General features: G+C 42.3%; 1 protein-coding gene across 2 annotated transcripts in view; it reads left to right on the forward strand.

Moving 5' to 3' along the window:
• Positions 1–412: 412 nt before the first annotated feature.
• CNTNAP5 (contactin associated protein family member 5) overlaps positions 413–12,452 on the forward strand; it is a 792,175-nt gene continuing 780,135 nt past the window's right edge. For both annotated transcript variants that reach the window (XM_032412450.1, XM_032412460.1), the window contains exon 1: positions 413–872. In XM_032412450.1, the coding sequence (XP_032268341.1) occupies positions 791–872 (82 nt within the window). In that variant the 5' untranslated portion in view covers positions 413–790. The remainder of the gene's footprint in view (positions 873–12,452) is intronic.

A 12,452-nucleotide genomic window follows, 5' to 3' on the forward strand; every position in this document is an offset into this window, starting at 1 on the left:
AAGAAAGAAAGAAAGAAAGAAAAAGAAAAAGAAAAAAAGAAAAAAAAAGGCATCTCGTTAGCTCGTTGCCAAGCTTTCCATGGGAAATTCTCTCTTGCTGATGCGTCTGTCTTCCAACTCCTTGGGCAGCAATGTTCTTGGAAAACCTGGTTGAAATGTCAGGGCTTCTTCGCAGTCCCCCGAGCGGGGGCGGGGCGGGAGGCAGAAGAGGGGTGGAGAGGGGAGGGGAGCGAGACGCGCCCACGCGAGAGGGACCCCAGCCCCTGGGCTGTGGGAGCGCACGGGGGCCTGGAGCCAGGGCGCCCGAGCGCGCCGAGGACCCGCCCAGGCCGCTCTTATAGGAGAGCGCGGGGCGGGCCTGGCCGGGGGCGGCGCCGCGCGCCCAGCTCGCCTATAAGGAGCGGCCGGCCGGGGTGCGGATTCCAGCGCCGGCGGCAGAGGTGCAGTGGCAGTCAGCCCGGCTCGGAGCCTGGTGTTGCAGCGGGGTTTGGAATTTGCACCTTTAAGGAGCGGGGAGAGGAGGAAGAGGCGGGCGAGGAGGGCGAGTACAGCAAGCGGCAGTTGCGGGGACCGTAGCTTCAGCCGCAGCTCCGAGGCAGAGCCCGCTACGCTTTCGGGGGAGCGTCTGGACACGGGATGGAGTGAAGCCGCGAGTGCCTCTCCTAGGGGGGGTGGGAGGGGTCAGGCGGTGCCGAGGAGAGAGGGAGAGAGAGAGAGAGAGAAAGAAGAAGCCGCGGCTGGCGCCTGCGAATTTGGGATTCGATCGGGAGGGACCGCTTACTCGGGGGAAATGGATTCTGTACCAAGGCTGACCAGCGTTTTCACTTTGCTGTTCTCCGGCTTGTGGCATTTAGGATTAACAGCGACAAATTGTGAGTACCAGGAGCTGGGGGCGGGTAGGTGAGGTGGGAAACGCTAGCGTTGGGGAGAGACACTCAACTGTCCAAGCATGTACAATTGTGTCTGCTCTGGGCAGAGGAGAAGGGGGAAGATGCTGATTGGTGTGGTTCTATCACTCAAACCATCCCAAAAGTTAGCAGAGCTTGGATGAGCCAGCCCCGCTGAATTTCCTGCCCTTCTCCCCTAATCGCAAAGTTCGGGGAGAAGGGAAGGTTCTCTTCCTTGAGCCTCATGCCGGGTCCACGTTCTATGCCTGCCTGGTCTCAGCCACAGCTTTTCCGGAGAAGGGCCCCAGGTTCAGATTGCATGCACTGAGGGCTGAGCTTCCAGAGAGAGAGAGATGCTCCCAGGCACCAGACTCGGTGACAGTGGCTTGTCTCTGAATGCGGCTGCCTGGGATTTGCAATATGCCCAGTACCTCACTAGACATGGCTTTCAGCTCTCCCCTAGGCAGAAGGCTCCAGTTGGGGTATCTTGCAACCAATAGGCATGGGTTTAATAGGATTGGGAGTTTTGGCCTAAGAGTCATGGCCCAATGTAGTCAAACCACAAGATCAATGGCTGCCCCTGTTACAGGAGGAAGGGCTTTGATGCACACTCCACCCCCAAAATCTTTGTGCCAAAGAACACATAATGAGTATGCACTAAGTGTTCACTCTGTCGTCCAAGCTCTAACCTCAGCAAGTGCAGGGCATTTAATTTAATAGGCAGGAAGGCTGGACACCTGGGGATCTGCCACCTGCACTGTGTATTTAAAGAACCCAGTTCGTCAAAGTTGAATAAATCGCTAGAGCCATCAGAGGTTCAAGCTCAATTGCTCAGCTGCCTCTCTAGGCAGAGAGAGGGAAGTTTTTCCAGCTTGGAAACTCCTAAATGAGAAAGAACGCAATTAAGCCATCTGTGTTGTTTCCAAAGATGGTTTTTCAAGGTTCCTTGAGTTTCTGGGCTTGCTCCTCTGTCTGCTAACCCCACCAGGAACCTCAGAAATGCTTAACTGTATTGGAACATAACATCACTCTTAGAGAAAGATAGGAAGACTACTTTGTACTTGGGAGTCCCTTTACATTACTCCCCACCCTCTTAGGTTCTCTTGAGTAAGAGATACTCAACCCAGAGTTGCACCTCAAGGGAAGACAATTAGGCAAATGTTGTTTAGTGAAAATGGTTCAAAGCACAACCAGTGTTTCTGTGATTGGAAGTTTTGGGGTTTCAGAATCTATAGTTAGTGGTAATGCCTTATAAAGATTTTATTAAAGTTTCTATTCTAAAGGAGCGCTGAAGAGGTCAACCTTTCTAAAAGGGAGAAGCCAGAGGGACTTAGGGTAGAAATCATTTCAGAGAATAGGTAGGAAAAGGTTAGAATCTGATGCTTCTTTTCTCTTCCTCCTCCTCTCCTCTCTTCCCTCCTCCTCCTCCTCCTCCTCCTCTCTCTTCTTTTAAGTGAAATTGTTCCCATGGTGCTTTAGAAAAACATCTAAGTGTTTTAGTTAGAGGAAGTTAGACAGGTGCTGAGCTAGCCTCTCTACCTCCTAAAACACTAGAGGTCAGTATTGTCCTAATGATGCAAAGGTGTAGCAGTGAAAAAGCTGTTTTTCCTTTAGCACATTTACCTATCTGGAAATAGTGAATATTTTGAAGATCCACAAAGGTGGGGCGAGGAATAAGGGTAAAATAGATAGAACATATTCTATAGGAATATGGTTGGGACTTCCTTATGTAGCACCTTTTCTTAAGAGCAAGGAAAAAAAATGTAGAATGTCAATTTCTGTAAATTAATTGAATTATGGTTAATATGTTGTAATAATGCTCATAAAACCTAAATGGCGTGGATTTAAGGATCATGCTTATCATTACTGATGCAGCAATAAAGCTAATTCTCAATATTTAAAATGAAACTTTGTGATAATGAGCTTTAGTATTTCATCAGTGACAGTTTAATTTCCTTATTTCCAATCAACATTTCAATTGAATGCACGCTACTTGCTAAATATTTTGGTGTCCATGTTCTTAAAGAATAATGATAAATGTTTTTTATTATGCTGAACAAAATGTATTAATTCAATAGCATGGCAGCAGAAAATTACTTCTCAACTCAATTTATCTTGGTGGTCTTCAGAACCTGTAATGCAGAGCCTCTAAGGGAAAAACATTAGCATTCCACAATTCGTCCAGACTTCAATTGCCCACATACTTTATCCATTAAATTTAGGACTTTGATTTACTATTTATCTACAATCCATTAATGTTTATATGTATGTATTGAGGAAGAGAAATCTCCTTTCAAATAGTCAGTTTGTATAAGTATACAGATTATTTGGAGAATTTTTTTCACCAAGAAGATTTTTATTTTTTGAGGTAACATTTTATGTCATTTGTGAAAGTATCCCTAAACATGGTTTATTTACCCAAGATGCTCCATGAACTTTTTCAGCCTGTGAACTTTGTTCAAATAAAAACAACTTTTAATTGTTTGTATTATTCTAATAATAATATGTTGTTATTACTATTGTTGCATGTAGAATGTATATGTGTGTGTGTTTAATTTTCTTATACTTTGACCAAAACTTGGGCATTTGTCTGCAAGAGAGAAATAAATGCTTACCCAATTATAGATTTGATAAATTTCTAATTAAACAAAATTAAAATAAAGGCAGGTTAGAAGGCCAGCTACAGAATAGATATTATGAATCTGTGCAGAGAACATAATTATCAACCAGTAATAAAAACTCTGGAAATTCCCCCATTCCAGATTTTCAGGATATTAAGTAGCTACAGCATTTCCTTTGGGTTTACCCTGAGGGAATTAGTTAATTTCGAATGTGGCTATGATAGGCCAGTGTTAAATGAAAAACCATTTTACATATAATATCAACTCCTTTGACACAAGAAGAAACGATGTGACTTGATAGTTGGTTCAAATGAAACCAGGAGTTTGAAATGCTGACGGGTTTTAGCCCTGGTTATGCTACAGCTAACATGTCAAATGTCCGTGCAGTTATACAACTTTGCCGTGCTCACAGGCTTGGGTATAAAACAGCAGTTGAGATATGTGTCTTCTCCCAAACAGAACAGCAGCTTGGTATTTTACTGAGGAGATTCTTCAAATATTAGGTATGATAATGCAAGATAATGACTATGATAATGCAAGAAATTGCATTCGGAAGATAAGAGCAATGCACGGGATACTTACAGGGTCACTCTTCACGTTATTTTTGCCAATAATCAGATGTTATGTGATTATGACTGTCTTAATTTTGACCCAGTCAGTAAGTCACTTTGATCTCCAAGCATCTTAACTGTTTGGTGCTACATATCAGGTTCACAGAGATAACAGCCTTGAGAAAGAAATCAAAAACTCTTTATTCTATGATGATGCCTTTCATCACAGACAGAACCTCATGTAAAATATATGAGGATGTCAATCATATTCATAAACATCTTTAAATAAAGAGATGCGATATACCTTGAGTCATCTGAAGCTTATGCACAAACCCAATCAATAGGTAATATTATAAATAAACAAATATCAGGCTGACTTTTTTCAGCAGGAAAATGTTTGCAGTATACTTTTGTGGCAATTACAGTCAGCAGAAGTGAAGGAAGCACTATAATGCTCATTTGAAGAGAGTCCTAAAGATTTTCCCATGGTTGAATGGGCTTATCTTTGACAATCCATGTGAATTCTCTTTCCCTTCAATCCCTCATAACCCCCATCTCCAAACCAGATTTCCACTATTGGAACATGTAAATGAAAAACTAGAAGAACAATGTCCACACCAGGGACAGAATTATGAGAAAATTACTTTCCATTAGAATAACCTCACTCCAGCCCCTATTCTCATTCAAATGAATGACTGTCTTCTAAGTTGAAGGTTTCTTTTTTTCCCCCTGCTCTTCCCAATTGCCTCTTCTTTCTTTAGTAGGACCCAGTTTCCTTACCTACATCGCTTTACTTTTCAGTGCTCATTTGTTACAAAACAAAGTATTGTGATATCATTTGAAATGTTCCTAAAAGCTTTAGTTGCTGATCCAAAGCCCTTTAGTTTGCATGCCAGAACTTTGCTGAAATATGGCTTGTATATACAAAGCTAATTATCCTCACTGGTTAGGAAGGTGGGAAGAGGGTCTACTTGCCACAGGATCATTATATAGTAGTCATTCATTCAACGGAACTTTGGTTTGAAGATTCAGTGTACTAATTTGGAGCTAGTAATGGCATTTTTAATACATAAGGGAAGCTGTCTTCATTCATCAAAATTCTGACACTTTCTGGAAAGTGTCCTTGTGTAGGTTATCGACTTATCCTAATGATCGTGGTGTATTAATTGAAGGAGTTGGATCAAATGGTTATTAAGGTCCTTTCTAGTCCTAATGTATTTTTGTCTTTACTGATGTTACTACTTACTGGTCATTCCATTTGGATACTTCTGGGATGGTTGTACTCAAAATTGTTAAGCAATTATATTTAGAATAACAACATAATAGGGCCTTAATTCCTACTAACTGCTGTGCACTTTGTATCTCTCACTTCATATGCCGTGAGCACATAATTTGGCAAGGCAGTACAGCTAGGTAGACTTTATTAAATTCAGTTTACAGATGAGTAAATTTAAGGTTAATAGAAGTTAATAATTTTCCTAGGATCATAAAGCTATGCAAAAAAAAAATAAAAAAAAAAAAAAGATCAGGATCTGGACCTCTATCTCCAAAGATCAGAGTCTGCAAGATATGAAATTAATTCCCATGCATTCAGTTGGGGGCTGTGTGTGAGCTGGCAAGTTGCCTTGGGATCCCTATGGTTAGTCTGTTTAGCTCTATCCATAGCAAAGGGTAGGGAGGTAGCAGTTTCCACCAGAGCCAACTCCTGAGTTATAGCTTACCAAAAAAAAGGAATGTAGATTTAATACAAGATGCCTAATATCACAATGGTCAACAGTAAGAGGCCTCATATCTGGGTGAGCACCAGATGCTTTAATTTCCTTTTACAAGTTTCAGTAAAAAACTGGATAGGGGAAGGACATAGCCTTGATAAAGACTTGTGACCACACACACACACACACACACACTACCATGAAAGCTACCTCTGTTGGCATCATGTCTTCTAAGTCTCTAGGTGTCAGACCAAATGTATTAATTAAATAATAGGTATGAGCTCCTTCTCCCTGCACAGGGCTGCTCCTAATCTGGCCCTGTCTACTGCTCTAAATTGCATGTCTGCCATTCCTGTCCTGTCCCCTAATTTCCATTTAGGGAACTCCACATTCTACAAACAAGCCATGCTATCCTCAATCTCCCTTGCATTTATTTGCGTATGTTATCTGCTTGATCTAGTTACCCTTTTCCAATTTTTACACACCCTCACTTTCTCCCAGGTACACACACACACACACACACACACAGAGGCTTTCCCCACACTGGGCCAAATGGCCCTATGTATGGCTTAGTATATTTCCATAGCACTTGCTTAGAATCCGTGTCTCCCCAAGTAGTTGCAAAGCTCCTTGATTATCATATTTCATTTCAATGTCTATATTCAACACATAAAACGGGGTGAATGAATGGATGAGAGAATCAGTGAATGGTTTCTAATTAAGAATTTTCATTTCTAAGCAAAAAAATATATTTCTATGGCCCTGTTGCTAGAGTCTTTTTAAATTTATTTGGTTTATTTTGTTTTTAACTGGCAAGTATTACTTATTATTGTTTTGGAAATGCTAAGAAGATCTGAGCTCAGTACCAAGTTTGAGCTAATTTTATTAACTTGCTTTTGCAATTTTAACGAACATTGCCTATATAGGTGAAAATACAAAAATATATAGCTATAAAAATCTTTCTTCATAGCCCCGAGTTCAGTATAAAAAGGAAAAGTTTGAATGCTTTTTAATAGGGTGTTAGTAGTAAATTACTGGAAAGATTGTATTTTATTGCAAACCGACAACATGACCTCGATAACACTGTCCTGAGCCTCTGATATCCTCTCTCTAAGCTGTGGTTGGAAGATTTAAGTGTTAATAGTTTGTGTGTGTTACTCATTTGAAAAATTTATTAAAGAAATATGTCCCACCTGAAGGCTCTCTTTCCTAAACTCAAGTTTTTCTAGAAATAGGAGAAATGAAGATAAATAAGAAGATACAGTCCATGATCTTAAGGAACTTTGAACATGGACATCCAGAAAAATAAATCTTTAATCATGTCAATGTGATAAATGCTGTAACATAGATAAGCACCAGGTATAACATGAGGCACCAAATGAGCATCTCAGACTGGCTGGGGCATCAAGGCAGGCTCATGGAGGGAAGTGAGATAGAAGGTGGGACTTGAACAAAGTCAGACTTCACTGGAGAAATGGGGGGAGGTTCTCACAGGCTTTTTGTGTGAAGGCTTAAGGGTGAGATGTGTTGTAGTGACTACTTGCGGGAGCAGCTTATAGGCAGAGATTTAGAAAAAGAAATGAGAGAATTTGGTAAGCGGGGGTGGAGGGTCTTATTTTTACTGTTCAAGCTATGAAGCTTCATTGAAGGATTTTGTATATGTAATTAGATAATACAGAATCAGATATTTGTTTAAAAAATCACCATGTGAAGGATAGACCGGCCCGGGCCAACACTAGCAGTGAGAAAAACTAGTTAAGAGCTTATCACAATAACTCAGGTGATAATAAATAAGAGCCTGAAGAAGGAAGTTTCAGAATCTGCAAAGGTCACAAAGAACCAGAAAGAAAATAATGGCCAAGTACATTGAAAACATAGGGTTATATAAACTAGTAAATTCACAGAAGGCACAGATTTGTGGTTAACATGTATTCCATAGCTACTCCCATTGTTTTTGACAAATGAGAGCTGTAGATGCTAGAAAAGGTGCTCTGTTCTCTGAAATGAAGTTCTTCTCTGGGAATACCAAATAACCATATTCTCAGAGCAGTACATTTCATATTTGCATGACACTATATAGCATATGCTGTCTGTATCCATCATTCTGATGCATCTTCTAGTCTGTAAATTATGCCGATTTTTGTCAGCAGAGTGAGAACTAGTCATTAAGAAATGAGTAATTAAACCTCAGTGTTTCTGTTCTTGATCCCCTTCTAACTGGGGATCATTCCTACTATCAGTGGTTGCTCTTTGGAAAGAGAAACAAGGGGAAGTTGTGTGTGCCACGTTGATCTGCTATCATTGGTAATTGATTTGCCGGCATAAATTCCATGTCTCTACATTTCTAATTGCTTTTGTGCATATTCTTGGGGGTTGATTAATGCCATCTGTTCACTGGATCAGCTGAATTGATTGAATTTTAGAGGATGACAACAGTAATGTTGAAGATAGGGAAAAAAAAATGAAAGGGAAATGCCAAAACACACTCATGATGTATATTATTTTTAACTATCCACCTTTGGAAATAGAAATATCCCTTTGAAGACAGTCCAAGGCAAATAGCAGTTTAAAGACATTCGCCTAACAGACAGATGCTTGTAGGTGTTAGTCTAGGCCACTGTTTGCTGAATATACACGTTCAGCTCTCTCCCTCTGCACCCCCTGCCCAGTCCCTCTCTCCCTCCCTCTGGCTTACCCTTCCTCCCTTTCCCACTCCTCTCTCTGTCATGTGGCCGTGTATTTTTGGTATTACCACTGGCTCTTCCCTGAGCTCATGATTGTGTTCAGATGTGAGAGGAGGGGAGGAAAAAAAAAAAAAAGAAGTCTGTTGGATTTAAGTGTTTCCTTGCTATAAACTACGTGGGCACAGTCACCAAATGTGAAGCCTCCCATCAAGGCCTATTCTAAGGGTAGGCCTGACAGGGATCTGCCACCCACAGGACACTTGGGAAAGCCCACTTGATTCCAACACCCCCTACCCATCTGTCCCCAAACAACTCTTTCGCCAACTCCATCAGTGCCCTGAATCTGTAAATATGGGGGAAAGCCTTTCAATGCATAGAGCTAAGCCTTAAGACACAAAGTCCCACTGGGAGAGAAAATATTGTGATGTATATCCATGCTGAACTGTTCTTGACTGAGAGGAACAGACTTTTTCCACAAAACAAAACAAAACAAAAAGTTAATGGAAGAGAAGGTGCTGGGTATCTGAAGGAGACGAAGAGAATGTTCTGAGTGGGGAAGGGCAAAGAATAGGGATGTTCAAGGTGTCTAAGACAAGTGTTGCCAACTTCCTGATTTTACCGAGGACCCTGCATAATCCAAGCAGGTGGGCGATGGGGTGGTGGTGAAGGAGAACGGAAAGGGTGTAGGTCACAGAGTTCTGGGTTGATTTAATTCTCACTCAGTGAACCTTTCCTATGGATATTCACATGGACCTTGTAGAGTTAACATGAGGATAACATGAATTACTCTGTATAGAATGTACATGATGTGGGAATTAATAGTTAAACCTGTTACAATTGCTAATGAACCTCAACACGGATTCTCTCAAAATCAGTTATAATACAAATTAGGGCAAAGACGTTTCCATTCTCAAGCAAAGGTAGAAGAGCTCACTCTCCCTTCATCTGGGTGAGCAGACAGCTGAGTGATTGATTGCCCAGGCAAATAGAATCTTGTTCTCATTTTAATTCCAATGTCAAGAGGACTGTGGGCAGAATCCGTCTCCACCTGACAGAAACATGACTGTCTGGATTCTTCACTCGATTCCTGAGCTCTGTCAGAGTATGACCACTGTTTCTGGGCTGTAGTAGTGAACCTGCTCGCTGAAAAGCTCACAAAGGGAACCCCATAAGAGAGTGGAACTGGGGTGTTCATCTAGAAAATTAAGGAGCACATCTCCAGAAAAGTGAGCAGACCCTTGCAGATAATGTCAACATTATAGGAGAAGTGTCCTTGATCAGACCTTGAGAAAAAACTGTGAACCTGGGCAGAGTCTGTGTGAAGTGTTCCCAGTGTCTGAAGCAGGAGGCTCAGGCAGGAGTTTGGGAGAAAGTTCCTCTCCTGCACCGCTGAATCCTGCGTTGGGTGGATAAATAATAGACATGCTCTTGTTAATGTTGAGTTAAAAATCAGGTGCTGGGGGCACCTGGGTGGCTCAGTTGGTTAAGCGACTGCCTTCGGCTCAGGTCATGATCCTGGAGTCCCAGGATCGAGTCCCGCATCGGGCTCCCTGCTCAGCAGGGAGTCTGCTTCTCCCTCTGACCCTCCCCCCTCTCATGTGCTCTCTCTCTCAAATAAATAAATAAAATCTTTAAAAAAAAAAAATCAGGTGCTGGTACAATGGTTGGGGTATTATAAGTTCTTCTTCCATTTTCAAGTGAATCATTCATTCATTCATTGATTCAAAAAATAGCAGCCTTTCCTGTTCCCAGATCTTTTCTCTCTGCTTCCTTGTCTTCAGTGTTTCTTCCCCTTTGTCCCAACTCGCCTGCTTCCTGATGCTCCTTCCTTTTCTTTCTCTTTGTCCCCATCCCTCCCTTTTTCTACTCTTTTCCTCTTCTCTATCTCTGCCTCTCTTTCTTCACTCCGCCTGTCTCAATCAACATTTACTAAATGACTCCTTTTTATGTGTTATAGCCGACGCTAACACTTTTCAAACTTTTCCATTGAAGTGCTGCTCCCCGGAAAAAAATAAAAAATAAACAGAGTGCAGGAAAACCCAGGGAATTCTCGATTCCCCCTCAAGTAGCCACTGAAGCATGTAATTTCTTGAATTTGTGTCTTAAGCTCTCAAACACATTTGCATTCTGCTCTGCATTATAGCCATGTTTATATTACGATAAAAAATAACTTCCCAAGACCTCCAATTAAAAATTGATGGGCAAAGTTGATTCACTTAACCCATGGCAGAGGGCCACATACACCCGGAGGCTCAGGTCTGAGCTTTTGAGCGCTCTCTGCCTGCATATGCCTTCCAGGGTTCCTATGTGAAGGAGAATAGCTCCCCTGTCTCTCACCTTGGAACAACAGCAGCTTCATTTGCTATCAACTGTGACCGGTCTGTGAGCTGCACATTACGATTAATCGATAATGGGAGGTGAGAAGGGATTTTCAGTTCACAGGAGGAAAGGAAACCCACAAGCCTACGAAGTGAATGGAAATGGAGCTGTTTGGAGGGGCTGTGGGCAAGCAGTCTGCTTAGCCCCCTCCAGGTCTGGGCCACACCCCCTGCAGTCACCGGGCAATGTTCTGCCACACACATGGGGTTTACCTTTGAGTGAATGAGCTCTGCCAGGTGACAGGATTGGGGTCAACAGGGGCAGATTCTTTCTGATTGGAGACAGGCTGAGCTTACCAGGATATTAAAAGAGAGATTAATGCCTCTCATTCTGCAACAATCAGGAACCTTTTGACACAATCAAAAGAAATGAATCCAGCAGATTGGAATGTTGGAACACTGGAGATTAGAGATAAAGTGAAGTAATGTGTTTCTTCATTGGCAGGGTTTCCAAACCTCCACCCAGTGCCAGGGGTGGTACCTGATGAGGGCTTGTTCTATTCCTAACCACAGCCATTGTCCTCTCCATTATAGACTGAGGATGTGCTGGCTTGGATGGTCAGGTTATTTAACCAAGATCAGATAGCTACGAGGCGGTCTTCCTGGGATTATAGTCCATGTTTCCCTGACTGCAAAGTCTGTACTTGCTTTCATTCTGCTTGCTGTTTCCTTGAACCCAAAGCTGAGCCTGAGCCATCCTTGAACTCAAGTTGATGCTCAGCCTTGCAGAGCAAGCCTTCTCTCTGATCCAGGGTGAGAAAACCCTTTTCAGGCTAGACCTACAGATTCCTCCCAACCTGCAGGTCATTTTTTCCTAACTTTGCGGGCCATCCTTTCCCCTACATCTAGAAATACCTGTGGCAAACAGCTCCTGTACATCTAACCATTTGTAAAAATTGATTGAATTACTCATTAAAGCTTGTGCCATCAACTCTCTGTGGCGGGTTTAACAAGTGCATACCCAGTACCATTATTCTTTGCCACAGACTAGGTGCGATGATGAGCATCTGCCCTGCTGTTCTTGTAATGTCTGCTTGAAGAAGAGGACCAGCCCTTGTGTGAACTTCCTTTTATCACAAGCTGTGTGGACAGCCAGTCCAGGTAGCGGTTTGCTTTATTCTCCAGCTCTCCTGCACTTGTCCCTTCGATCTGGGCTATTGCTTGGCTCGGCTGTGAGGTGTGACTTTGTGTGTCTCCTTTGTCCTCTTTTTCAGCTATTTTCTTGTCTCAGTGCAAAGTAACTCATCTGATGGCCAGCACCCTCGAAGTCTTGCCTCTTTTCCTCTATCAGTGGCTGTCCGGAAAAGAAACAGAGAATCCTGAAATAACTCACTTGGAGGCAATTCATAGATGCTGTGTTCCAGCTCTCAGAAAGAATCAGTGTTTCAAAGAATAAGGCCTTAAATATTAAAACTTATTTCAGGAACAGGAGTTTTTGGCTTCCAAAATGAATTCTTACATAGACTTTCTGGATGCAAAAGAAATGACAGATTGCTGTTTGGGGGAAATGGGGCGAGGAGGTAGAGAATTCCACTGCTCAGTCTACTCTGATTCTTCATAGACGTACCATGTGAATGAAGCCTCAGCCTTAACTGCAGGAATCTCTAAGTTTGTAATTG

The sequence above is a fragment of the Phoca vitulina genome, unplaced genomic scaffold (assembly GCF_004348235.1).
Source record: "Phoca vitulina isolate PV1807 unplaced genomic scaffold, GSC_HSeal_1.0 scaffold1, whole genome shotgun sequence".
Taxonomy (NCBI): Eukaryota; Metazoa; Chordata; class Mammalia; order Carnivora; family Phocidae; genus Phoca; species Phoca vitulina.